General features: G+C 36.3%; 1 protein-coding gene across 2 annotated transcripts in view; it reads left to right on the plus strand.

Moving 5' to 3' along the window:
- Window positions 1-25,956, plus strand: part of C8orf34 (C8orf34 homolog) — a 170,730-nt gene that overhangs the window by 132,310 nt on the left and 12,464 nt on the right. For both annotated transcript variants that reach the window (XM_025147990.3, XM_015282758.4), the window contains 4 exons: window positions 798-883; window positions 5,686-5,759; window positions 16,785-16,905; window positions 21,141-21,640. In XM_025147990.3, coding sequence (XP_025003758.2) covers window positions 798-883; window positions 5,686-5,759; window positions 16,785-16,905; window positions 21,141-21,640 — 781 coding nt within the window. The remainder of the gene's footprint in view (window positions 1-797; window positions 884-5,685; window positions 5,760-16,784; window positions 16,906-21,140; window positions 21,641-25,956) is intronic.

Raw genomic sequence — 25,956 nt, forward strand, 5'->3', positions numbered from 1 at the left:
ATTTGATTTATTGCCAATTAAAATAGATTTAGCTAATGAGAAACAAAAAGACAAGCATTTAGATCACACTTTTCCTCCCCTTTTTCTTAGGTTCAACTTCACTTCTTCATTCCAGGTTCCTCTACCCACATCCCTGAGCAGTCAGTCCCTAACAGTTCTCTGGGCTGCTCCATTGTGGCTCTCCATTGGCTGTGTTTCCTTCAGGAGATACTCACCTGCTCCACTGCACTCACATGGTCTTTGTGATTTTCAGCAGATGCTGTGGTCCTCTCCCCTAGCTGTGGAGCAATATCTGCACCAGTGCCTGAACCACCTCCGTCTCTAACAATGGTTTTCCCTCTGCTATTTCCCACTCTTTCCCTTTTCCTCTACCTGCCTTACATCTCCTCCTCTTTCTTAAATGCATTTCTCCAGAAGTGCTGCCACACTGACTTTTGGGCATAGCTGTGTCCACTGGAGTCAGATAGAAATGCCTATGTCCAGTATGGGGTAGCCCACGTCCCCTTCTCACTAAGGCCAATCCTGGCTATCAGCCTGCTGCCGACACCTTGATGCAGTGCAATCCTATTCATTTATTTAAGCCATGTAGAATTCATCTGACTGTTTTTTTAAAGGCTAGCCCTGGTTATTATATGCTCTGAGATGACATGGTAGGACGATGGATGCTGACTTTTCAGCAAAGTTACTCTTTTAATTAGGGCAGTGCTCTGTATAGAGTATGTAGTCAGCGTTAATATTTTTATGTATCTTACCTATGCAATTTGCCTGTGTTTTTCTTCTGTTTTTCCACAATTTAGATTGCAAGGAGATAACATGGCAGAAAGGCCAGAAGATGTCTCCATGGTATCTCAAACTTCAGAGCCAGCTATGTCAGACTCTGATGGTAAGTGAAATATTTGCTGCACATCAAAAAACAAACAAACAGCAACAACGTTTTGTATTTAAGAGTTAATTTTATGTCTGCAAGAGAAGATTAAATGTTTCCTGAGGGTGTTACTGGGCACATGAACTCAGTCATGTACACTTAAATCTATTAGAAAAGTCCATAATGTACTTTTGGCCATAGACCATTAGCACTCCTAAATAATTCTTCACTGGATTTTTGGAAATGTCTCAGGTCAGCAATTTTGGATCAGTATCTTAGTAGACAGTTTTTATGTAGCACAGTATTTTGGATGTAACATAGTTTAGTAGTATAGACATGTCCTGTCCATTGCCAATTGGCCTGTATACTAAGGAATTGTCTTTGGAATATATAATTTAGTAGTACAAATTATTCACAGAATTCAAATAACATATAGGAAAAATAAAGATTTAAAGAACATCTCTGCTTTTAAACTCATTATCAAAAGTGCTTCCATGGTGTCTCTGAGAATGAGACCATTCTCTCTGGTGAGAATTAAAAAAATGATTCAAAGAAGTTTTTGAAAAAACTCAGAACAATTTATTTTCCTTGTTTGCACATAACTACATGTTGTGCTAATTTACAGTCAGGACACAACCCAGTTTCAGTTTCTGCTCTGGCTCTTAACAGAACACCTGAAATCTAATGGAAAAAGCACTACCTAGGGGATATCTTGCCAGAGAATGCCCTGCTTTCTTATGAAAGATTAACTTGATGAAGATTATCTTAGCTGTCACTGAAATGGCAATAGGAGAGAATAGAAGTTTGGACAGAGATTCTGCAAAAGATAAATCATTCAGTCTCTTCTCCTGCTTCAGGGCAAAACCAGCTGAGTCTATTAACTGGAAGATTTGTAGTTTCAACTTCAGTAGCTGTAGATAAGTTAGTCATGTTGATTAATTAATGCAAAAGAAATTGTAACTGAGAAAGTTTTGTTATTTTGAATTGTCCTGCTAAATGTCTATTATTTAATGCCACAAGGTGTGACATCAAGCTGAGCTTTTATACATTTATCACATTTGTAAAGCAACACATCAACTAAGTAGCTGATTTGTCTTTAAATGTACGTATCATAAACTTATTTTGTGAACATACATGGTTTAATACAGCTATACAATTCATTTTTCCTTTCATTTGTCATTAATCACTTCATTAAAAAAAAATATTAGTGCACAAAAACTCTCAGAATATCACAGTCTTACAAGTTTGATGAAGTTTGTCAGTCAGAGAGACCCAGATTTCTAACTTAACGTAAGTCCTTTCAAAGGAAGGCATAATTCTTCTGTTATAAGAGCAATCCTAAGGTGAGGAGATGATGGTGGCTTGTTTAGGATAGATTGTGGGATATGCGTAATTGAATGTGAAACAATTTGCTTTGAACAGGCAGATTTCTATCTTCCTTTTCCCTTCCCATGTACCATTGTTATTGTAGTGGAAATAAACTGCTATGCCACCCTCTGAAACTGGAGTCTCTTTTTTGTTTACTGGGAGCAGAAGGTCAGTAAAATGGTAACCTGTTGCACAGTGACAAAGGCACAAGGATTAAAGAAGATGAAACTGTCAGAAGATCCTGAATGCTGACTAACAGTGAAGCTGGGTTTTTCATGGTCAGAGTATGGATCACAGGAGTACTGTAGCCACTTTAACTTGGAGCACTTTACATGCCTCTGGATATTCTGTTATGAGAATGATTAAAAAGGAGAGGAATAACCCTAAAGACAGGGAATAAAACTTAGGTAGGTGAGGCAACAAGATTCATGTTGTTATTTCTCATCTATCTCATGTCTGTGAATACACACGAACCTGTTAGCTGTATAGCTAGTAAACAGTATCACCTCTGGGGCAAAAAGGCTGAGGTCAACAGTGAGGTACTGCCAAATTTCTGACAAGAGGCTCTCTCAGAAATGTTTAGCCTTTCAAAGTTGTTTTTTTTTTTTTTTTTTTTTTTTTTCCCTAGAATGTTGGCTTGTAGTACATTTTGATTTAAAAAAGAAAAAGAAAAAAAAAAGAAAAAAACCCACATCTGGATTTTACAAGAAGGCACAGACTAGAAACAGATGTAGAACCCAGGCAGCTGCCTGTTCTGTCTACCTTTCCTATAAATGCAGCACAGTACTTGTTTTCTGTGTATCTAAAATTAAGTATGTGAAGAAGATGATAAAAGATATTGTTAGAAAACTCTAAATAGCCAAGGCATTGTGTTGAACTTGAAATTTTAGTTATGTCCTAAATGTATGCATTATATCATAAAAAAGACTAGCAGGTTCCAATTACCAAGTTTATTTGAATTTATTTTCTGCTCTTACTTGTTGATACCAGTGACCTAACTGAGAAAACTATGAGTTGCTAAGTGCTGATGTAAACCATTCCTTCAGGAGTGTACAAGCAAGGTGCTAATGTACAGCAAACTTGAGACAGCTTTCCTTAATGATTTCTTTCTGGGTTAGTGAGAAGCTGTTAAGTTGTTCGATCTGGAGCATCTCTCTTGTGGATTTCAGGTGAACCAGGTTCAGAAGTAATTGGCTGCACATCTGATCTAACAGTCCTTTACAAATAAGCTTACGAAAGCAATTCCATCTCATAAAGTCAATGGAATAGTCTATGTAAAAAGATCATCTGCAGCATCAGGCACGATACTGACTCCACCGACAATCTCTATCTGGCTCTAATTAACCACTGCACTGATTTCCCTCTAGTGCAATCCTATTGAATTGAGCAGAGTTATCTTTGATCTACGCAGTAAAAATGAGAGGGGAATCAGGTCTTGAGATCAGACGGCACAAGATGTTCTAACGCTGCTGTTTTACTGTTCCAGATGATACCCATTGAAACTGTTTCTCTTTCCCATTGGACCATTTCACAGAAAATGACTCAGGGAAGAATTTAGTAGTTACGTTCCTGACTTTGATTAGTGCACTGTAAACTTCCCCTGTAGATGCCAGGCCTCCTGAGTTTATCTCGTGGATCAGTCCTCCTATAAATCTTTCTCTTCTTCTACACAGATAGATACTGCAACTGGATGGATCTAGTACAAATCTGTGCCTGACATTCTCCATGCTGCTTTCATGGTGGGGGAACTGTACAGGTCATATACTAATGTGTGGTTTTTTGAACTTGGATATGAAGAAATGGTATCGCTAAAAGCATGTTGTTCATTTAATCCTGGGTGCTTCTAAGTAGAGTGGGTCTTGTTTCTCTTGTTTCAGTCTCTTTTGTTAGCAAGTGCCATATACACTCTGAGTGAGGACCGCTGTACAAGGCAGGAAAAAATGAAATTATTGCAAAGATCTTTGCAGTCAGTGCATTCTTGTAGGAGGCTTAAAATACCTCATGAGGGAGGCTCTGAATGTTGGGTGAATGAAAAGCATTGATCTTTAAACTTTTTAAACTGTCCAATTAATCTGAAAAAGAAAAAGCTGTTTGTGGCGTGAGCAGTATGCAGTGCCACATATTTCTGAGGTGTGAGCAAGGACTTGGGTTGTGTTTTTTTTTGTGGCTTTCCATGGAACAACATATTTGGGCTGAAAATGATGGTTTATGTGGTGCTATACCACAGTGTGCATGTGGTATTTCTTACTATATTCTGTTATTAGATCTACAAATTGTGCAGTGATACATAATAGTTTGCTAGACAAATTTTGTTGAGTAATTTTCACAACAGTGCTTAATTCCCTATCAAACAGGAGCCATGATTTTCTATTATTTGTAGTAAGCCATCTTCAGCTCCAAACCTGATATGTTTGAAAATAGTAGGATATGTAGCTTCCACAGTTTGCTTTGCATTAAAGTAGAAAGTTCAAAACAAGCATTTGGATGGAAAAGTTTGAAATTTGGGAAGTTCAATAGAAATAGGGCTTTTTCAAACATATATAATGCTATTCCAGTTGGAACTGCATGACTAGGATAAAAAAAAATTAATAAGAATAAAAATATGCAGGATGTGAACCAGGCATGGCAATGGCAAAAATGTGGCATCATCTGCCAGTTCTTGATCAGTTCTCTGAACACTCTCCACACTGCATCATCACCTCTTCTTCCCCCACTTTCATTTGCATTTGCAATGAATGTGATAACCATAGTTGCTGTGCCTCAGTGTGGTTGTTTTCATAATAAGTATAGTCTGAGATGTTTCAAACATCTGGGCACTCCGGAAACATGAAGATCTCCCTGCTAAGTGGCTGAATAACAGCAGAACTTAGGGAAGACCAGGGCATCTTGTTTTTTACATAGCTTACAAACAGCGTCTAAGTGCCTATAAGACTAACAGGCAGTGAAACTGCACAGCATGTCATTTAAAAATTGCTTTCTCTGGCAAAGGTACATAAATTGTCTTTTAAGACATTACATGTGTGTCAGAGGCATTCTGGATTTCTCACCAAATCTTGTTGTTTAACAAATGTGACAGTATGGGCAAAAATTATTGCCTGCATGGTCTTTAAACATTGCCTAAAGCGATTGGAACCTGAAAATCTACTACTCCAATGTGGAGACAAATAATATTCTGTTTTAACAGTAAAAAAAACAGATAACCTATAAAACTGCAAGCAGATAAATGAAGCTTGCTTGTCACTCTATTCTTGTTAGAGACACTGTACCTCATTGTATTAAGCTTGTAACTTAAAATTAGTTATAAATTAATATCCACTCAAGTGTAACTAGAAAGAATTGCTTTTATGGTAGCTGCATTTACCTTCCCAGCAGTCCATTTATAAGTATTGTATTTTCAAAGTGACTAGCACTTATTTAATGCAATTTATTTCTTTTCTACCTCATTGGAACAGCTCAGGTACCTGGGGTTGAAACACTTATGGAAGATATTGATGAATTCGAGAGTGCCTCTCAAGTGGCAGCATCTGTAAGTAGATTCCCTTATGAATAATCCTGTAATTTTTTTAAAAATAGCTTGATTAAAAAGAGATTTTGTGTAAAGATTAAGGTGCTTGTCTGCACTCTCATCTTAACCAAAGAAAGCATAATTTGCCTATTTTGCTTATCTCTTTAGCATATTCAATTCTCTGGCAGTTCTAATTTTTTTCAATCTAGAAAGGGCAATATTTTGAAATCTGTTATTACCATCTCATATGAAATCATATCTTCTTGGATTTACATGTATAGCTTCTGTTGAAATCTCAGTCATTTTAGACTATGTCTATATGGTCTTGAATGCATTTTAATGGTTAAATATCATTGTACCAGTTTGATTTTACAGAGTGTATTTTACAAATTTAACAGAACAGAAGTAATTTAAATTTTAGATTTTATTACAGAATTTGTCATTTTATCACCTCAGTCTCTTAGATTTTTGGTAACATTTGCTTGGAACCTAGTAAATCAGATATGACTTTTAAAACTGTATGGTTTTGTTTAAATAGTGCAATACTGTGTTTGGTAATATTTCCCTCAGTTCCCTTTTAGAAATTTGAAACAAGGAAATCTTTGCAGATTAGCAGAAAATATAGTGGTCAATAAAATAATTTTTTGAATAATGGTACAGTCAGATCTTTGGAGCTGGTTATATTGCTTCAGAAATTTGAATACCATTTAAAGAAGGGTTGTTTTTTTTTTTGAAAATACAGTATTTTTTTTACATACTTTTAGGCAACTGTGAGTAGACGCATTAATTCCAGCTCACCCGTAGCAATTGTGTTTTTAGCACGCTTTAATGTTGACAAGGTAAGTAACAAGAAGGGCTCGGTATTTGTTGGCTATGGAAAAAGGCAGTATTGAAGAAAAAGGGAAAATGATGACCATGCAGATGGATGTTGCACTTTCGGGCAGCTATCTGCTAGTAAAGCTTAAAAAAATTCAAAAATTGTAAAATACTTAACCTATTTCCTATCTGAGGTATCAAAGCCACTGACAGATAGGGAATTCCAGATCAATTTCTAAAGGTCTTTGAGAATTTGGACAGCAAGAAGCTTACAAAGCATTTATGGATACTGGGCAAAGGGAATGAGGAGCAAATCTTCAGCAGCTATTGCTTTGAGTTTCCTGCCCAAGCCTCCTTTCTGCTTTTCTTCAGCAGTGAACAGAGTTATGATAGTATTTGCAGCAGTTTCTTATGATCTTACACATGATTTTCTTACTGAATTGGACTTCCTGTCATGGCTATCAGCTTTGATTTCTCAGTTCCAGAGACACGTAGCATAGGCAAAGAGCAACAAATAAATTGAATTGCACAGAAAAATAAAGATAGCAAGAAAAATGAAAGGTCACTGTATTTATTAGCAAAATCTTGCTGCAGAAGTGTGCGCTCTTTTAGCTGGGTATTTTCAGATACGCGTTCTGTGTTTGCATGCTTATGAATGCATGTGAATGTATATACATTTAATGTTCTGCCAGTTGGGGTCATAGAGTCATATTTACAGGCAGAGGTAAAGTTGCCCACAGCAGTAGAGTGCCAGAGGCAGTGACCTTGCCTGGAAGAATCCCTGAAATTCACGCTGGTTACTGCTGTTAGTGCCAGTGCTGCAAAGAGAAGTCAGGACCATAGCTCTGCAATATTTGAAGCTGCTGCTTTGAGTACACAGCCTCTTCCCTAAGGCAAGGGCAACTAGGTTCCCTTTCCTGAGCTCTTGGAAAGTTCCTTTGTCTCAGTTACTAAGGAGCTGGAAGCCAGTAACAGTTAGTTCATCTGCCTTTATAGTTTGTGTTTTGGATCTTCAAGCTGTTGTGTAAATAGTGTGATTAGCTGTGTGTGTTCTTTTCTGTCTTTGAAATAGCTGTTACCCAAGTAACATTCAGCTATCAAGCATTACATGTTTGCCTGTATCTGTATCTAATTAAAAAAGAATAAAGTGGTTAAATGGTAGTTGCATTTTAGACCTGAGAAGGAATAGAGATCTGCTCCATGATCTCCTAATAAATTCCAGTGTGAATTACTCTGTGACAATCTTTACATACAAGAAACAGAGACAGAGCTAAGGTCTGTCTAAGTTTCTAAGCTAAGTTTTTCTCCATAGAAAAACTGTGAAGATAAATGTAACGAATTCCCACAAATTCTTTAAAAGATTAAGAATGATGCCTGTAAAGGGACTTCAGAGTTGATACCAAAATATGTTCTCGTGAGTTCACATAATTTTCAGATGTCATATGAGGTACTATGGGAGATAGAAGGTTAGGAAGAAATATGATGAGGAAGAATAAATTCGATGTTAATCAGACACTTATCATAAACAAGACAAATTGATTTGTGACATTTACACAAATGTGCATATTACCTGTAAGAATTTGTGATCTAGCTCAAGGTGTTCCATATTTAATTCCAATACCGCATCCCACTAGGGTAGTATGAGTCTGTCGTTAGTTAAACTAGTCATTATCATAAATTTCTCTCTACTCGTGTATATTTGACTTCTCTTCTTTAAACATGCCTACAGAGAATAAGTCTTCTGAGAAAGACTGTGGGATGAAGCAGCAAGGATTATGCAAGAGAATGTTCAGAACATCTTCCGAATAGAGCTGTGTGGGTCCTTTTTTTCATGCTCTGTGTGCAAGTCCTCATGTAAGATCTTTGGAATGGAGACTAAAGCAGCCTGAATGTCAGTACTTAGAAGAGATAAGGAATACCTATGTCTATAACATGGCTCAGTGTAACTTGTACTATGATTACATCATGATTTTCTTGTAAGATTCTGTATTTCTAGTGAGTCTGGAAGTTTTTGGAATCAGACCTTTACCATTTGAATGTCTTTTCAGCAGAATCTTTTGCTAAGCTTTATTTTTTTCATAGAGAATTGATATTTGAAAAACGGAGAACTTATTTGTCCGTGCTGCACAATCCCAAGCAAAGTGTACTGAATGGATAAACAAGTAAGGCTAGCAGAAAGCAGTTTGGAATACTTACAGGATTCAGCCCTCTTCCCAAGTTTTTTGCAAGGACACAAAGTGGAAGGAAGCATTTAGAATGTCCTTAGAGATCCTGGTTTACTGCGAGGATCTTTTTCTGACAAATATTTAATTTAAGAAAAAGTGCAAGGCAAGATGCAAAGCTTTTTTTGGGGATTTTTTGCCGTGGGGCTTTCTCAGAGACCTATTTTACCTTCTGTTTCTGTAAACAACTTTTATAAATATTTGGTTAGCTATCTTCAAGAAAACACGGAAGTGATGCTAGGGAAAAATTTGGTCAGATGGAAATCTGACAGTAAAGGAAAAGTAAAGTATCCAGGGAATAACCTACATTTACAGTAACTGAAAGAAAGAGTAGGGCATGTACACTGTGCAATTGACACTGAGTAGCCCTTGTATTCACTCTTGAGTTACTTCTTTTACCACCTGGATCTCATGCTTATTGTTTTTATTCGCGTGAATCTTTGCATTCACTCATCTTGCTTTGCATGTACACATGAAAAGGTTTATTTTTCTTTGCAAATTATCCATGCAAGGCAAACCAATGCAAGCGAAACAGAAACTGTGGGAAAAAGAAGTCATTTAACTCCAAAAGGCATTTTTTGCATGAAGTTGGCTTGAGTTTTTGGTCTTTATTACTTTGGGAAAAACACACTAATGAATTGTTTTATAGAGGTGTTTTGCTTAAAATATATCATTTCCCGTTTTTCCTTCTCCTTTGGAACTTCTCTGTTGCTTTCCTAGAAGAAATATACACAAGGATTTTCTGTAATATATATGGAAATTGCTTAATGGGAATTCATTTTGTGAAATGATGTGAGAGTTCCTGCTCAAGGAAAAATTAAGCTTTTCATTCTTGGTATTGATACATGTTGAATACATCTGTAGTCCGGTGAAATGTAGCTTCCATTATAACTGATGTAAACTTTCTTAGGTTTTTGCTCATTTTATCAGGGAACAATCCTAGGAAGCAACTTAATGCTGATAGAAGTTTGACTGTAATCAACAACTTTAAATCAACTAAATATTTATTTAACTAAATATGTATTTAACTAAATATGTATTTAACTAAATATAATTTGCTGGATTTAGGTCATTTATAGCAATTAGAAGGTTAGCCATTAAAATAAATATTTTAAGGTTCCACTGCCACATCTTGAACAACAGCAGTGTGTCTGTGAGGTAGCATGAATTAAAAAGGTCATATTTATGTATTATACATACAGAATTACAGAATATTCTCATATCACTTCTTTTTTTCAAATCCAACTTCACTTTTTTAAGTATGTGGAAATTCAGGCACATAAAGTTACATATTTTTAGCCTTTACATTTTAACTCATATAAAACCAATAATGATAACAAATAATATTACATAAGTGCAGCTCTTGTACAGCTAGTCCAAAACGAACTGCAAGTGTGTAATTTTAATTGCTTTTAGCTAAATTAACAATACAATGTAATAAAAGAACATAATATCAAATTTATTGGGAAATGGGTAATATTTCCTGAAAGTTGTTAAGCAAGTAGTTTAAATTACATACCTTGTACTTTGTTCGAGACATCATCTGTGTGAAACAGATTTCAGAAATTACATATAGCATTTTGTCAGTACAATTGCAAAATGTTACTTTCTTACTTTGAAGTTCTCTTTTGCTTTGGAGAGCACGTGAAGTGCTCGACAATTCCTTCTCACTTCTTACCCACTCATATTCTTTTAACTGACATCATTTTGCATATTGCAAAATCCAGCATCTCAGGTGCATGCCCAATCCCAGTGACACATGGTACAGCTGCCCAGCATCCCTGCAGGGTCCCCATCCCATGTCTGGAGTACAGTTGGCAGAAAGCTCTGTCTCCTTGTGGGTTCAATTCCACCAGCCCCATTGGGAGGCACTGCATACAGCTTTTGGTTCACACTTCCAAGACCTTCAGTGGTTTAGGCAGAACAGCAAGTGTGTTCTGAACTGAAAATACACACAATTTAAAATATTTAATACTCCAAAAGATGACTTTAAAATGATTTATCTGCAGTTTAAACAATTCATTAAAAAAAAAAATCTGAGTGCCTTAATTTTTTGTTTCTAATACTTTAGTGTCTTTGGAGTGACAAATTGAAAAATATTAGTCCAAATAACAGTGAATGAAACAAGACTGAAGCTTACAAAAGGTTGTTCTAGTTATGTTTGAAAAGCTGAAACATGTTATACTCAGGCGCCCACATAGTTCCTTCTTCAATCTGGAAGTAGAAGACTTGTGTGTAAGTTAACCCAAACTACCACTTTTCTAGCATGAGGCTTAGTGTAAGATGTTGCCTGCCATGCAAAGCAAAAACGTTATAATTTCAATTACATGGCATTTCATGTAGAATAGACCCTAGTGTGGAAGGCGGGGATTGGAGGTAACTGCTTATGTTGCATCAGACCTCTGAGGAGGCTTATTGTTTTAACAATACAAAAAACAAACAAACAACCAAAAAAAACCCATGTTGACAAGTTCAGCTTCTGTGCTTGAAAATACTGTGGAACCTGAAAGATTAAAAATTCAGTGATCTCTTACAAAATAACATAAATTATGTGAAGAACCTTCAAACAAAATATTACACAAAAAGTTCAGCTGCTGAATAACAGTTGTCCTTCCCACTTCTTGGTCAGATGGAAAGGACACTTGGAAACAAATTGGTGAATAAATGATACTTCTTGCAGTGGGAGGATTCTCAATCAAATATTTCTGTTAAGACATTTCAGCCATTTAGCAAAGAAATTGTAGATTATAGATAGCAAAGTAAGTGTGGATGTCTTTTCTATGATATTATCTCCTGAAATTGCCAATGTCAATTGCACTTGATTAACAAAACTATGCAGAATAGAAAGTTCAATGAAAATGTGTTACCTGTATTTATAGCTTGCGAGGAACTAAGGATTGAATTTTCACCTCCTTCTCAATACCTATATGTGATTACCTTTTTGTTTTGACATGATTATGTGATTCATTATTTATCTATCATTTAGACAGTCTTTAAAAATGAGGAAGCACTTATGAGGTAGGGACATCCCCTATATCTGAAAAGAGAGTGTACACAGCTGTGCCTATGGGTACCTGTATGTTTAACTCTGAAGTAGGCCAAAATGGTATAGAAGAGTAGCATTCCATCATTCCAAACTTTTAATGGTCAACGGGAAGGGCTAATTTACTTTCTAACAATTATTTAATTTCCTGATGGTGTTGGAGGTAATTCAGAGGTCTTTTTCTTTGCCTCAGATATTTTGAAATGCTGCATCTCTGCAGAACTCCCTGTGTGTCCATGGGGGATTACACAGATATGGCAGCCCAGGTCACTGCAGACGTTCACATCGGCACTGTTTTTTCCTAGGGATAAAAGCTATACTGTTGTATGCTGTCAAAATGACCTTGTGCAGCAAATTGAAGTACCTATATTGATTGCAGAAAACTTCCTTATTCTTCTGACCTCCTTAATTATGTTTGTGTACCAGCATGGCTTTCCCAGTGAGTTATGATATTTTCCAGAGGTGATGACAGACATTCCCTCTGGCTTTATCTTTTGTAATTTTTATTTTAGGATTAATTTGGCTAAGCAATCTAAGTAAAGAACGTGCTGATGAATATATTGTTAATGAAGAAATAATGATGCTATGTAAAGAAAACCAATTAGGAAATGGATGCGTAGTTGACCTCTAAAGTTGACAAATGTATCCTGAGGGCTTTGTTTGAACACATTTCTAGCACATAGACTTTGCCTTACCTTCAGAGTTTGAAGGTGATGTGAACAGCACCCAGAGCTGTTCCTACAAACTAAAAAGACAAGGGTGTCTTTCAGGAACTCCTTCATATTTAGGTATAAAATCTTGTTAATACAAATAGGCTATTTATAATTTTTGTGTTAATATTAAAAAAGCTTAATGAACAATTGAGGGCAATTGCAGTTTGTAATATGCTGAAGGAATTGTAAAGGACTTTTTATATATATCCACTTTATACATACATTCTTAATTTTTCAACTACTTTCAGTCTACTGCCATTATCAATAAAGTCTGAGATAACTGACACTAGTGTTTTATCTCTGCTGTACCTGGCCAGGAGATAAAGGTTACCTTTTGATAAAAATGGAATAGAAGGGTTTAAATTAATGACTTGCAAGCCTGAATCTCTCTCCTAAGCGACATTTCTGAACTGCTGCCGTTTATCCAGTGGAGAGAAGGGATACCAGTGAATTCTGCTGGAGATATGTGAATTCATTTTTCCTTGCTAAAGCATTTGAACTGATGTGCTTCCAAACGCTCCCTGTTAACATCCCCTGCTTTTAGCTTGTATTTATCCTTTAAGATCAAGATTGTTGCATGCATTGTTGAAGACACTGAGGAACCCTTTCTTTATTTATATGTTATTCACTTAGATGAATTCATAGCCTTAACATGTTAAGAGAGATTTTTTTTATGTTCAGTATTATTTAGAGAGGAAACAAACAAACAAACAAAAAACATTACATGAGCCTGCCTTCAGAAAGACTGAAATCATAGAATTGTTTGAGTTGGAAGGGACTACTAAAGGTCATTTAGTCCAACTCACCTGCAATGAACAGGGACAGCTACAGCTACATCAGGCTGCCCAGAGCCACATCCAGCCCGACCTTGAGTGTCTCCAAGGACAGGGCATCCACCACCTCTCTGGGCAACATGTTCCAGTGCCTCGCCACCTTTATTGTAAATAATTTCTTCCTTATATCCAATCTAAATCTCCCTTCTTTTAGTTTGGAACCATTTCCCTTTGTCCTGTCGCAACAGACCCTGCTAAAGAGTCTGTTCCCTTCTCTCTTATAGCCCCCCTTTAGATATTGACAGGCTGTTCTCAGGTCTCCTCGGAGCCTTCTCTTCTCTAGGTTGAACAGCTGTAATGTTTTTGTCCTGTCCTTGTAGGGAAGATGTTTCATCCCTTGGATCATTTTTGTGGCCCTCTTCTGGGCATGCTCCTACAGGTCATGTCTCTCCTGTACTCAGGACAGTGTTGTTGCTTATGGTCTTGGAACATCTAGTTTCAATGAAGGAGCAAAAAAATAAAGGTAATGCAGCAGTTTTAATGCCATAATAAACTGATTACTTTTTTATTCTAATAGTTTCAGATCATTTTTTCTTTCTATCAAGTGTTTAATTGTAAGACAGTATTATAAACACATAATTTGTAATTAAATGGCTAGTATTAAATATCTCATTCATGGCTATTATTGGACTATTATTCTGGTCTTTTTACAATGCTGTTGTCTCACAGAATGCCTTATGATAGTACATCATACAGGAAAATGCACAGAAAGTGTTACAAAATTTTTGGAAAAAAGTTGTCCAAAGTTATCTCACTAATTTCACAGTGTTGAAATGGTGCCCCTGGAAGGTAGATATGAATGTATTGCTTTTACATCATATCCAAGATTAATACTCTCCAAATACTCTCCAATGTGTACATTTGTGTTGTGCACGGAACTGAACACAAATTCTGTATTCTTTGTAACTGTATGTTAACAGGATGAAAGCATTCACAAGCATTTACAGAATGCATGTGTGTACATGCCTTGGTGTGCCCATATGTGCTTATGCACAGCCATTCCTATTTGTTTTATGTGAATCTACACAAGATTTATAATCTGACTTGAAGCATGCCAAGGTGTTGCTGATGTTTGGTAATCTTTGTGATCTCAAGTCTCCTGATTGCAATTTACATTTAAATGTTATTCATATTTTTTTTTTATAAACATCTCAAGCACTGTCATGGTGCTTACTATTAAAGAACTGTTTTTCTTCATTCATTTTAGTTTCTGTTACAGGCAGTAGGCTGAGTTGCCTTCACTCATTCACCTCAGCTGTATGCATATTGATGCATATAAAAAAAGTATCACAGAGGAAAAGGCAGAATGTAAGAAGAAACATTAGAGGTTTGCAGAAGAGAAAGATTATTTTATCTCCAGAAAAAAGGGAGATGGAGGCTGAAAAAGTCTCACAAGGTTAACATATGCAAGTGTGTGTTTTTGGAGGCTAGAGAATTAGTGAAAACTCATAATAATTTGTTTACAATAAACTTGAATAGAGTTGAGAATACTAGATTAAAAGTTTGGTCTTTTAGTTATTACCACAGATGACTGACTAGCTTTTATACTGTACTTCATCAGAGTAATGTTTGTGTGTGATACTGTGTATTCAAAAAGAATTCATCCTGTTAGACTAGGGGAATTTTTCTCTCTAGTCATTATTGAAGGGCTGCTGATTTTTTCTTCCATTAAACTTAAATAAAAAAGGCTGTTTCCCCCATAAAAATCTGAAGGCTAAGAGTATGTGTAAAAACAGATTAAAAACCAGAATATTAGGGTTTTGTTCCAGGCCCTATTACCCATTCCCATCTCTTATTTAGTTTCTTTCGTTTCAGAGAAACTGCTCATAGAACAAATTACTCTTCTATCTAGAAACAGATATTGAGTAACTAATATCTATTAGAAACAAGTATGTAGAAATGTGAGTAGTTTAATACAGGTGAATATTCCTTACTGACCTCAACAAGATACATTATCATTTGGATGGAGAATTCTCAACTATGAATGAAGTGGAAAATTCTCAAAATCTCATGGGAAATCAGGTGAATCAAGTCTAGTGACATGACATGTCTGAAATAAATGTATTTGCAGGATAACTTCCATTTCTGACTACTTTTCATTTTGCTTGTCTTTTCCTGTGTATTTGCCTGGAATGAAATATATGTGACTCTAATCAGAGCAGAACTACAGTAAAAAGCAATTGGCAAATTAAGAAATGCCAGCTGTGATGTAAAAACAGTGTGTTACTATCAGTAGGACTGCTTGCAGCTGTGAACTATTTCATTTTCTGGTAAATATGATTAGGGTTTTTTTAATGTAATACTATGGAACTTTACAGCATAGCTGTTGTTTTATACATAGGAATCTGTGTTAACAAATTTTAAAGGTTCATGCTTCACAATGGTCAGTTAAATGCAAGACAGTGTTTGTGTCCTCTCCTCAACCATCCTTCTCCCTGCAATTACCTCAAATCAATGTCTTTGAAACCCTGTCCCCTCTCTAGATTTGCTTCATGCTTACTGAAAGATTCAAAAATCAGTAAGAGGTAAAAAAAAACAACAGTGGGACCACTGCATAAACTTTGTTTCTTTAGGAAACCAGGGAAAGCAGCAAAACCTCCTATACTTCAGATTAAATATTTTGGTGAGGTAATAAAGTAAAATTTATTACAGACAAGCTGTTAAGAATGCTTTGATTAATGTATTTGTTTGTAGTTTATTATGACCAAGTCTTAAGCATTCTGTCATATACTTCTGGTGTATTTCAAGTAAGCATATAAAAACTCACTGAGTTTACCTCATAGTATTATATTTTAAAAACATTTTTTTGAAATTGTATTGAATTACCATCCAGTAAATGCAGGTAACTGAGTACCACAGCGTTCAGTAGTGAAATGAGTGGGTAAGTGGTCTGTTTCCCAGCATCCCTTCCAAGCTGCTGTGTTGCTGTGACGATTTAGTTGCTGTTCCTGAAAGGAATACTTTGCAGTGATAAAATGGCACTGGCAGTTTTGATGAGGAAATTCTGTGATGTTCCCAGAAATGCTGCTTTGCAGAGATACTGTGCCAAATCTTGTGGTAAATTAAAGTGTAACTCCCATTAAGTAACTTGCTTAGAATGTAAATCATTGAAGATTTTGCCCTATTAAGTTTTCTGGGTATGGAACAAGAGCTTGTGTGTCGATATATACGTGAATTACTCTAGAATTGTTGATTTTTATTAACGCATACTGTTTATATTATATAAGGTAAGAAATTATAGGTTTTAATTTTTTGCAGATGAATATTATATACTAATTCTACACAGAACTCTACCGAATTCACTATTCTAAATGAGGACAGCATGTCACTCCCAACTCCCCACTTATTTTTTATTGTTTCACATATAAATATGAATGTGTGTTAAAAAAAATATTCCATTTTATTTTTATCTGTGAAAGTCTCAGCCAGTTTGGACTATGGATGCCATGGGTGTCAGATCTGGCGGTTCCCCAAGGCAGAAACTCTTAAAGGACTCCTTAGCAGCAAAAGAACTTCAGACCATGGAGAAGCACCTAGCTGGTATGTATGGTAGCAAGGGTTGATAAAACACATAGCAGTCCTCACACATCTGTGCCAGTATTTTAGACAGAGGAAAAGAGATAATCTATTTCAGATGCTGATGAAAACAAAAAAAATATTTGTAGATACAAAAAAATTTAATTACAGTAAATACAGTATTTGAACTGTTAAATATCTTGCAGTCTGGCATCTTAATAACACACTTTTTTGTGTGTGTGTGGTACGATTCCCGTAGACTTAAGCAGTAAGGAGTTGCTGATGCTTCACCTATGGTTAGTTAAATGTTAGTTAAAAGTCTTCAGTGGATATTTAGGGTGAGAAAGCACTGCTTTGCAGCAAAAGCCCACCTTGGTCATGACGCTTTGGACTGAATGGCATGTATTGACTTGTGTATGGTGGAACATCTGAAACATCTCTGGCAAGGTAGCCATTTCTAAAAGATGAAGCAAAGAAATCATATTTTTTTTTTCAGTGAAAGTGTGTCCTTGGGCTCTAAAATATCAATGAAGACTATCCTGGGATATAATTTGCAATTTGTTGGTCTTTGTAATGAATATTTTCTTATCTAAGGTTTAGTTGTATGGTATGGCATACAGCATGGTAGCCCTGTGGTACACATATTACTTGTCAAATAGAAAACTGCACTTCATGTCAGCTCTGTGAAAAGTGATGTAGAACCAGAATATAAAGACTGTTGTGGTAAGGTGGAAAGAGAAATGCAATTTTTCTGGCCCTTCTTTCAAGTCTGTCTCAGAACGAGGCAGAGAACTTAGCACTTTCAGTGTCATTTTCTCAAAGATTTTGGACATCTGTCCTACCCATGAAGTTGGCCTGAAAGGCTTGGGAGCTGTATGCTATTTAGAGGGAGAAGTGCAGCTGTTTTACTTCTATCTAGGAACTGTTGTAGCTGAAGTCAAGTAGAAGGCATGGCTGTGAGCACAGTGAGGAACAGAAGAAGCTTTTGCTTAGAGTGGAACAAGAACTAAAAATGGTCTCTGTGTGTTGTGGCAGATGTCACTTACAAGGGATCTGGTCAAGTTCTCAATACTTTGATTTATGTCTGGACTGGTAGTATTTCCATGGTTGTACAAGTTGCCCTTGTAAGCAGTGTACTCTGAAACATGCAGATCCTTGTGTCCATAGACAGAGTTGACAATAATAACTAGCATGCTGAATGGAGGAAAGAATTTTAAATACTTAATTAGCTAACTATGTGGATTCTGTTATTCTCTGACATTGACTGCCGTGGTATGATGTGCAAGGTCTTCTCACATCAATGCTGTTGTCATTTGGCTTTGGGCCTGTTACTTCAGTAGCACTGTGTAGGGGGTTCAGGCACTTTACCATCCAGTAATTTTTGTTTGACAGAGAAATTCACAAGAGTATGGCTCTATTATTAGACACTGGACTCTCCTATTCCTGTTAATTAATTAACCAATTATCTTCCTCTTATACCAGTGCTGCTTGAGACCAATTATCCCTCTCACTGACAAGCATAACATAACTTCCATGAAGAATCAGCTCAGAGGATCTCAGACAATAAAGCAGTGCTTTTGCTTAGCCTTATTTTTCTGATAGATTTGAAATAAAGCAAAATGATACCAGCAAGTCGTCTTCTTTCTTTTACTGAGTACAGTGGAATCTATTAACCCTATCCTGTCCTATGCAGCCATTTAGATGTTTTCTGGGACTTGGGATTGTGTAATGATAAGATATAGTCCTGCCTTTCTGTTATGGACTACATGCTGTAGAAAACTCCCTTTAAACACTGGCACAAGTGGATGCCTATGATTAGCACCAAATCTCATCAAGTTCTCAGTGCCTTGTTATTTGAAAACAGTGTTTTTACAAAATCAGATTTTGAAGCAGTTTTCCTTTCCTTCCTTACATGTGGTCCAGCGATACTTTTGTCAAAAATCCAGTCTCTTACGTTACTGTGGCTGCTTTATATCACACACAAGTGGAATTTTTTTTTTTTTTAGTAGTTAATTCCAGTAACTTCCCCATTTGGTTTGTTATACTTATTCTGTGTTCACTGCATACTTCTGGAATATGATTTATCTCAAGTAGAACTGCTAGGTGCATAAACAGTTTGTAGTTGCATTATGAATGATATTCTTATTCTGGCATTTCTGATAAGCAAGGAAAACCCTTTTGTGTTTTTCTGATGCCTGCATATTTATTTCCTTTAAATGACATTGACAAGGGATTTTAAAAAAATCCTGCCATAATTGAATTCTGGTATTTACTTAGTATCAGATAATACCATAAGGCTGGAGATTTGTGATATTTTTTTTCCCTTCTGATTAAAAAGCTTGAAGCAAATAACAAACAAACAAACAAACAAAAACACAACCAAAAAGAAAACGTGTGCTAAGTAATACTGAACAATTGCATTATGAAAGCATGTAAATTATCTGTGGAGAAATGTTTAACAGTCCTGTCTTCTACATGAAATGAAGAAAACGTGAGCTAGAACATAATGTTTAGTTAGCTGTTTTTAAATCCTTGAATATTCAAATAATTTCTTAGCATACTGAATCAACATGGGGAAGTTAGAGATCCGGAATTCTGCAAAGATGCAAACTAAATTGAATCTTTAAAGGAGAGTATTCCTTATTTGGTTGAAATCACGTAACCCACACTGTCATTTATTGGCCCCTGGATTTCAGCCAGGCATCTTGCAAATTCCAAACCGATGTGTATTGATTTTTTTTTTTAAAGCATAATGGAAGCGTACTTCAAGAAATAATTATTTCAAAATGGAAATAATTTTAAGAGGTCAATTTTTAGTAAGAGTATTGTAAGGTTAAGATGGCAATTAGAAATATTCCGAACTGTTTGCTGGGAAGAATAACTACATTTTAAAATTTGCTAGCATCTTTAAAGAGTTGAGAGACTCTGATGCTTTACCTGAGGCTTTCACAACTATTTCAATTTTGACAACATTTTTAATAACAGCATTTTAAAGGTGGGAAATGTCTTGCATTAGAGTAGTAACATAAACCTGATGCGGCTTATTTTCCCATTTTCAAAGTGTAATTTTAAAAGATGTTAATGTGAGAGGTGGCACATCTTTAATTGTTTTACATAAAGCATTGTTTTTATACCTACTGGTAAACAGAAGTGCGAGAAAATCTGATTTTTTTAATAAGCAGTTTAGAGTGTTTTTATTTTACAACTTTAAGGACCTGAAGTTATTATTAGAAAAATTAAAACGAAAAGCTCATTTCATATAAGTTCACTTAATACATGATTAAGTCAGTAGAACCTTGCTGATTTACAGCTTCTGCTTTATACAATATAATGGAAAATGGCATTACTTATCGAAACCAAGTTACAGTAAAGTAAATGTCAGTGAGAGTGAAAATTCAGACCAGTTGTGTGAAATGAAATGAACTTGAATTGCCTGTCAAGCTTCTTCACATTTTTACTTTCAAGGACCTTTCAGTGTAGTAGCTATGCTAGCCTGAATTCCAGAAACCCTCATCTAACTTGGATGAATATATATGATTTAATTCATTGGAATCATTAATATGAATTAAATGAATTCAGAAGGTAGTTTCCTCACTACTACTGAACTGTTCTGTTTTTAAATAGGGTCTTATTTCATACAGCCCTGTAGGGGGTAGAAACTGGAACACCAAATGGTGACCATCTTTCTTCCTTAAATTCTAGACCTTGGTGACCCCTTCAACTGCTGTAGCACTGAAGACACACCAAAGCACAAAATTCAGATCCAGGCAGCATTACAGACCCAGATGTGCCAGAGGTCAGGGGTTGTTGGCCCCAGAGTTCTGTTTGGGCAATAGACAGGGAGGTCAGAAACATTAAGTCTCATCTTGCTTCAGTTTTGGATTGTATGTCAGTGCAGATGAGGATTGCAGGTTTAGCTCACAGCCTCTTCTTAGCTTGTTACTAATGAGAAACTGTGCAAAAGCCACAGAGAGAAGTTTGATTAAATGAGAGAGGTTTTCATAGGTTGTACTGAAATTCAGAGCTAGATGGTTCAGTTAAATTGTAGTAATGCATTTCTGTGGGATAGATGTGCTTGCAGTAAATCAACAGTGAATGGATTCTAAGGACATAATTGTCAAACCACTAATTCTGGTGCCTTGTATTTTAAGGATGCAGAACTACAGGTTGTCACGTATAGTGGGGAAAATCAATAAGAAGTTTAAACCTGAGAGAATGGAAAGTGAGGTTTTTGTTTGTTTATGTGTTTGTGTGCTCAGATATTGAAAAGGACCTAGCGCTATGGGAAGAAGCAAGGCTCTCAAGAAGCCCTAGCATCCAGCATCACAGTTTAGGTACATCTGATACTCAAGGCAATCTTCAAGCTACACAGGGCCAAAATCCGAGGCCCCAGGTGTCAACTCAAATGGGAAAAAACATTCAGCTCCAAGGAAACAAATCGCCACCGCTGCCCACTAACAGCCGAGCGCAGGCCTCGAGTGTTACCAACAGCAGGCCTCCGACAGCTGGTGTGCAAACCAACAGGCCATCAACTCCATCAACGCCGGGGAGCAGACCTGTGACCCCAAACAGCTTGTTGTCACGGCCGCTTACTCCTAGCAATCAAGGAAATAAGGAAAGCATCATCAGTTTGCATAGAAGTAGATCTTTGACGTCAAAGAGCCAAATGGGGAGGACCCTCAGCGCTGCTTCAGGGCTCTCTGTGCAAATGAGTGGAGATGTTGTCACTGTCACTGCTCAAAGAAGCAGTTTGTCAGAAGTAAGATTTTCAATTTAATGTTTTGGGTATGGTTAAGAGCTACTATAACATGAAGACAAGGTTGTGTTTTACACTGAAGTGGTGTCAATATACCTAATGTTAATGTTTTGAAAGAAACTTGAAACATAATACCGAGGAAAGCTGCAGGAAATACTGCTCAACTTGGAGAAGTATTGATGAGAAAATTTTAGGATTATTGTGGAAATTGTAATGAAGCACTCATGCCCCAAAATTGTCCAAGAGATCGGTAGGGTTTTGACTGCATAATGCACAGCAGATTTATTAGCCTTACAGTTTCTGAGTTGCATATTTCTGGACTATTAAATACAACTATATCTTATCTTTACGATTCCAGGGTATTTTTCCCACTGCACTGACAGTGCATAATATTTCCTTGGTCTAATTGTTCCTTTTTTTTTTAATACACTGGAATGATTAGTTAGTCATTGCTGAATGGACATATTTGCTGAAATAAAAAGCTGAACTTTCTGAAATGAAAATTTTGAAATGAAAGCTAAAGATTTTAGCGAGAACTATTGGTGATGGGCGAGTGGTTGGACTGGATGATCCTGTGGGTCTTTTCCAACCTTAGCGATTCTATGATTCTATGAACTGAAATGGGAAAATGTCCAATATTGCTGAACAACTGTCTAGTACTATTGTGCATGATAGCTAGACTTATTCAGAGCATAAGAACTTCCTGTCTTATATTAATGGCTTTTACAGGATTACTCTTTGTATAAAAAGAGAAGTTAAAGTACCTTGTAAATTTTGATTGGGATTCTCCTCTGCAAACCCTAGCTGCCTTAAAGATAACTTTAGTGTATAGGCAGTAGAAATAAAAGAATCTGTGAAAGAATAGCCCTGCTGTCTATCTCAGATGCTTGCCTCACTAAAATGAGTTTTTCTCAGGAAATGCCAGTCTTATGAAAAGGATCTGTATGTTCGTTGGTGAAAAAAAATATCAGTGCATTAATCCTATTGCTTGAGCTAGTTCTCCACCCAGATTTGGAAATTCAACTTAAAAATACAAAGATTAAAGTGGCTAAAGTTGATACATTTTCAAGCTAGAAATTTTCCATGAAAAAATTTGTGATTGTAACATATATATATATTTTACAATACCCTTCATCCCCTGTTTGGAGGGATGAGTGTGTTTGTGTGATGAAATTTTCTCACATACCAGAAAATGAGAATTGAAGTTCATTTTGTAACTAAGAATGTTCAGAAGAAATGAAAGGCTTCATTGTTTCCCACTGAAACACTTCAATTTTATTTTATTTTTATCTTTTCTGTCTTCACTGATACATAGTCAGGTGATGTCAACTTCAATTGTTGTTGTAATGGATCCTGGAAGTGCCATGTAATGAGCACTGCATCTCTACCAAGGGACAGCAACTCTCAGATCCCTTCTGATCTTTCCCCTAACAAGGCAGGCAGTTAAAAATTCTCACTTCCACAGTATTTGCTGGTAATAGTAATGATAATCTTGAAGATCAATTTCCATTTGCTGTGATTTGTTACTTCTGTTTGCAAATCCCAAACTTTACTGATATGTCTTCTAATAATAACGTGTTGTTATGTATTTTTGATGTGTGCAAGTCTCTAAAGCTCTTTAAGAAAAGGGTAGTACTATTACCCTGTTTTACAGATGGAATAACATGTCCAGTCTCATCCAGCGAGACCGTTGCAAAGCTGATATCAAATATCAGCATTCCTGTGCAGGATCTTGTCCACTGTTATGATCCCTGCTAGAAGTGACAAACTTTTCTTTCTCTTTGCTTACTGGGCGCAATAGTACATTGGCTGCTTGTGACCCAAATCCAAACCATGTTTGTCCCTTCCTCACACGTGCAAGTGACCTTTGACTTCATTGAAGCTCCCCTGGGGACTAGGTCTGATTCCAAGGGGAAAATGGCTGGTATGGCATGTTCATGCTGGAGATCCCTCAGGTCTCAAAAATTGGCACGTGGAGATCTGGCCAATCTGTAGCTGCCAGCCTCATGATTGAGATGTTCTGCTGGATTTTTGGGAACTCTTTTAAGCCATCTTTGCCCATTCCAGGTCCTTCTGGCTTAGAAAAAGACAAGAGAGTAAGGACAGAACATCCTCAGAAAGTATGGCTGTTCAATTATATCTTTTGCTGTGTTAGAGGTGTCCCTCTGTCCATGTGATTTCTCTTTGAGCGTAGAGTCAAATTTTGGAAAATCTAAAGTAGCCTGAGTTATGTGAACAATGAAGTTCTTTGTACTTGTGCAGATTACAGATGTATAAAACTAACAGCTGATACTGTATATTATTTTGCAACTTTCATTATAGGTTTTGTATCTTCCTCCTGTATAAAAGCAGTAAAATAAAACAAGGAAGTTGCCTTTATTCTTCTTAAACTTAATGGCATGAGCAGGGAATTTCCATTAGATGTGAATGCACTGTGGTTACATTGCCAGCCCTGATACTTGAATAATGTTTTGCAAAGAATTTTGTTTCCTTATTCTTATGTGGTGTTATTGGAATTAATCAGTACATAGCTGGTACACGTGTGATGTAAGTAAGTCAGTTGAGAAGGAAGCAGTTACTGAGTACCAGCAGCACACTTTATCATACGGAGCTTGAATTAAAGAATACAGTGTATGCATGAATTTACACTGTCACTATGCCATTTATCAGGACATTTAACATATCACTAAATGCATTATACATGCTTCCTGGTTTCTAATATGTTTCAGAGTACAATAAGTCTAAAATACAAAAATATTTGGAGTACAATTCAGAGTTCTTAGTAAGTTTTAGTAAAGTCCATGCTGGTTTAATCTTGTTATAGCACACATCTTAAATAATCTGGCAAATACTTAACATATCAGCTGTTAAGAATTTTATTTTAATGCTCAAAACTTATAATGATCTGAGATTTTGTGGACAAGTTTCTGCCTCTTGGCACGCATAATACTACAAAGTTTTAACAGGTGTGTTTTATTATCAGCTCTGTTCAGGCTGAATTGAATTATGGCAAAGAAATGCTACCTAGAGAAATAGTTTTATTATCTCTATAAAACTAATAAATCACAGCTCCAAATCCTTTTGCAGAGATATTTTTATGCATTGACTGTATCCTTTGGTGTTTTGTATAAATTGACAAAGGAATGCTGAATACTGCTTATCTCTTCAGGATGGATTCCATTAAAGTGACACAATGCTGTGATAGTTATCAATAGCCGCTGAGATGAAAATACTACTGACTCCCTTGTTTGCCATTACATTTTCTCAGCACTTGGAATTTTAGTCACATTCAGGCATCTTGAAGTGCTGTTCAGTGATATTTATTGGTTCGTCATTATTAATACTGGGAGATATCAGCTGATTTCAATACAGCACTGGTTAACACAAGGTCTCCTCCTAGTCATAGGAGTGCAGAGCACCACTCAATGTCATAAGGACTCTTCTTGATCAGGTACTTCCACTCTCTTCTGCTGCCTGTCACACTTTTTCACTGTGTAGTTTGGAAGATTAAAGGCACGCTGACCAATGTGAGAGCCACTTGCTTCTGCTGCAATAATCCTGCCCTGTGAACCAAAGTTTTTTCCCATTTCAGTGCTGCAGTCAGCAACCTTCTCAGATTGTGAAAAAGTTATGAAGTTAAATACATGCATAATGTTGGGTCTGCTGCCTGAGCTTCCTTTTTGGTCACTGCAGCAGTCTTTTGGGGTTTTTTAAAAGTTTGCTTACAGAATTAACAGTTTTATTCCACCAACAGAGAGGCTGGTTTCCACAAACTGAGTAAAAAAACCTAGTTTATATTTTTAAACCAAATGGCATAGAAATAAAAATAATGCTGTGGCACTCTGCAACACAACTTAACTTTGAATACGTAGATTCTGGTTTTCAACTGGTAGAAAATGAGACAGGGCTTGTAGCCTCCTTTTCTTTTAGGTGACTATAAGGATCTGGCCAATAATTTTATGATATCTGGCCACTCCTTGACTTAACTTTTGGAGACTTTACTTGCATGTTTGAGCTACTGTTGCAATGAAACTATGCATTCCAGTCTCATCTCTCACCTTCAGTATTGCAGAGGAATCTGTCATAGTACTTCATGTGAGTGTACGTGCTTACATGAGTATGTAAATATGGAAAATATTTTTATGTACATACATATATTTTGTAAAAAAGAGGTGATGGCAAAGCATTTTAAAGGCAGGTACAGATTCTTAACTGCATGTAACATTTGTATTTTGATGTTTAGAGCTTTGTGGTATCTGGGAGACAAAATTTTCCATAGCATTATTGCTTCCTAGGCTTTTTACTTCTCCAATAAAGCC

This window comes from Gallus gallus, chromosome 2 (assembly GCF_016699485.2).
Source record: "Gallus gallus isolate bGalGal1 chromosome 2, bGalGal1.mat.broiler.GRCg7b, whole genome shotgun sequence".
Lineage (NCBI taxonomy): Eukaryota > Metazoa > Chordata > Aves > Galliformes > Phasianidae > Gallus > Gallus gallus.